The sequence below is a fragment of the Crocuta crocuta genome, unplaced genomic scaffold (assembly GCF_008692635.1).
Source record: "Crocuta crocuta isolate KB4526 unplaced genomic scaffold, BGI_CrCroc_1.0 scaffold13, whole genome shotgun sequence".
Taxonomy (NCBI): domain Eukaryota; kingdom Metazoa; phylum Chordata; class Mammalia; order Carnivora; family Hyaenidae; genus Crocuta; species Crocuta crocuta.
The window spans coordinates 7909784-7910838 of NW_027530007.1; the positions used below are offsets into that span (position 1 = coordinate 7909784).

The 1055-nt window shown below is 65.6% G+C and overlaps 1 protein-coding gene across 1 annotated transcript in view; it reads left to right on the plus strand.

Annotated features, from left to right (window-relative positions):
• The window catches only part of PANK4 (pantothenate kinase 4 (inactive)), a 14991-nt gene that overhangs the window by 3746 nt on the left and 10190 nt on the right, over window positions 1-1055 (plus strand). The window contains exons 3-4 of the mRNA XM_077763998.1: window positions 117-331; window positions 827-1010. Coding sequence (XP_077620124.1) covers window positions 117-331; window positions 827-1010 — 399 coding nt within the window. The remainder of the gene's footprint in view (window positions 1-116; window positions 332-826; window positions 1011-1055) is intronic.

The following is a 1055-nucleotide window of genomic DNA, read 5'->3' on the forward strand; positions in this document are numbered from 1 at the left end:
CTGCCTCTGGCCTGAACTTAGCGTTAAGCGTTGCCTATGTTTCAGGCGCCTCATGTCCACATCTCTCCCTCCCCAAGGGCAGCACGCACACACAGACTCCCCACCTGTATCCCCAGGACGCAGAGCAGGAGCACGAGCCGCCCTACGAGATCTCAGTCCAGGAGGAGGTCACTGCCCGGCTGCACTTTGTCAAATTCGAGAACACCTACATAGAAGCTTGCCTGGACTTCATCAAAGATCACCTCGTCAACACCGAGACCAAGGTCATCCAGGCGACCGGGGGCGGGGCGTACAAATTCAAGGACCTCATTGAAGAGAAACTGCGGCTGAAGTAAGTGGGGAGCACAGGCTGGAGGGCGCGGGGGCCGTGGGCCTGGTTCTTGGGGCGGGGGGTGCTCTGAAGTGGCTGCGGTGGCCCTGGCTCCCGCACCCACCCCACCCTGCGCTGGGGCCAGACCGGGAGGGAGGGTTCTGGGGGTCCGGGGGGGCCGGGGGCACAGGAAGGAAGGGGCCCTGCTCCTGTGGCATTGCTGCCCGTTGCCCTGGCACAGAGGTCCCTGTGGGCTTCGCCTGTGTGCGCACAGAGCCCTGGCGGTGCCCCGCAGCGCGCTGGGAGCTCAGGCGCGAGGTCTGCACCGTGACGCTGGCCGCCTGCAGCCGTCTGCGCGCGAGGGGGAAGGTGCTTTTCGGAGTGGCTGAGTCGGAAGCTGAGCGCGGAGTGGCCCGCGGGGACCCGGGCGCCGGGCCGGCCTGAGCCGCCGCGCTGCAGCGCAGGTGCCTTCTGTGGCCCGTGCTGTTTTCAGTGGCCGGGCTCCTTCCCTCGCAGAGTGGACAGGGAGGACGTGATGACTTGCTTGATAAAGGGCTGCAACTTCGTGCTGAAGAACATCCCGCACGAGGCCTTCGTGTATCAGAAAGACTCCGAGCCTGAGTTTCGATTCCAGACCAACCACCCCAACATTTTCCCGTACCTCCTGGTCAACATCGGCTCTGGGGTGTCCATCGTGAAGGTGAGCTGGGCCCCGCGGCCCACGCGCCCCGGCCGGGCCGGGACC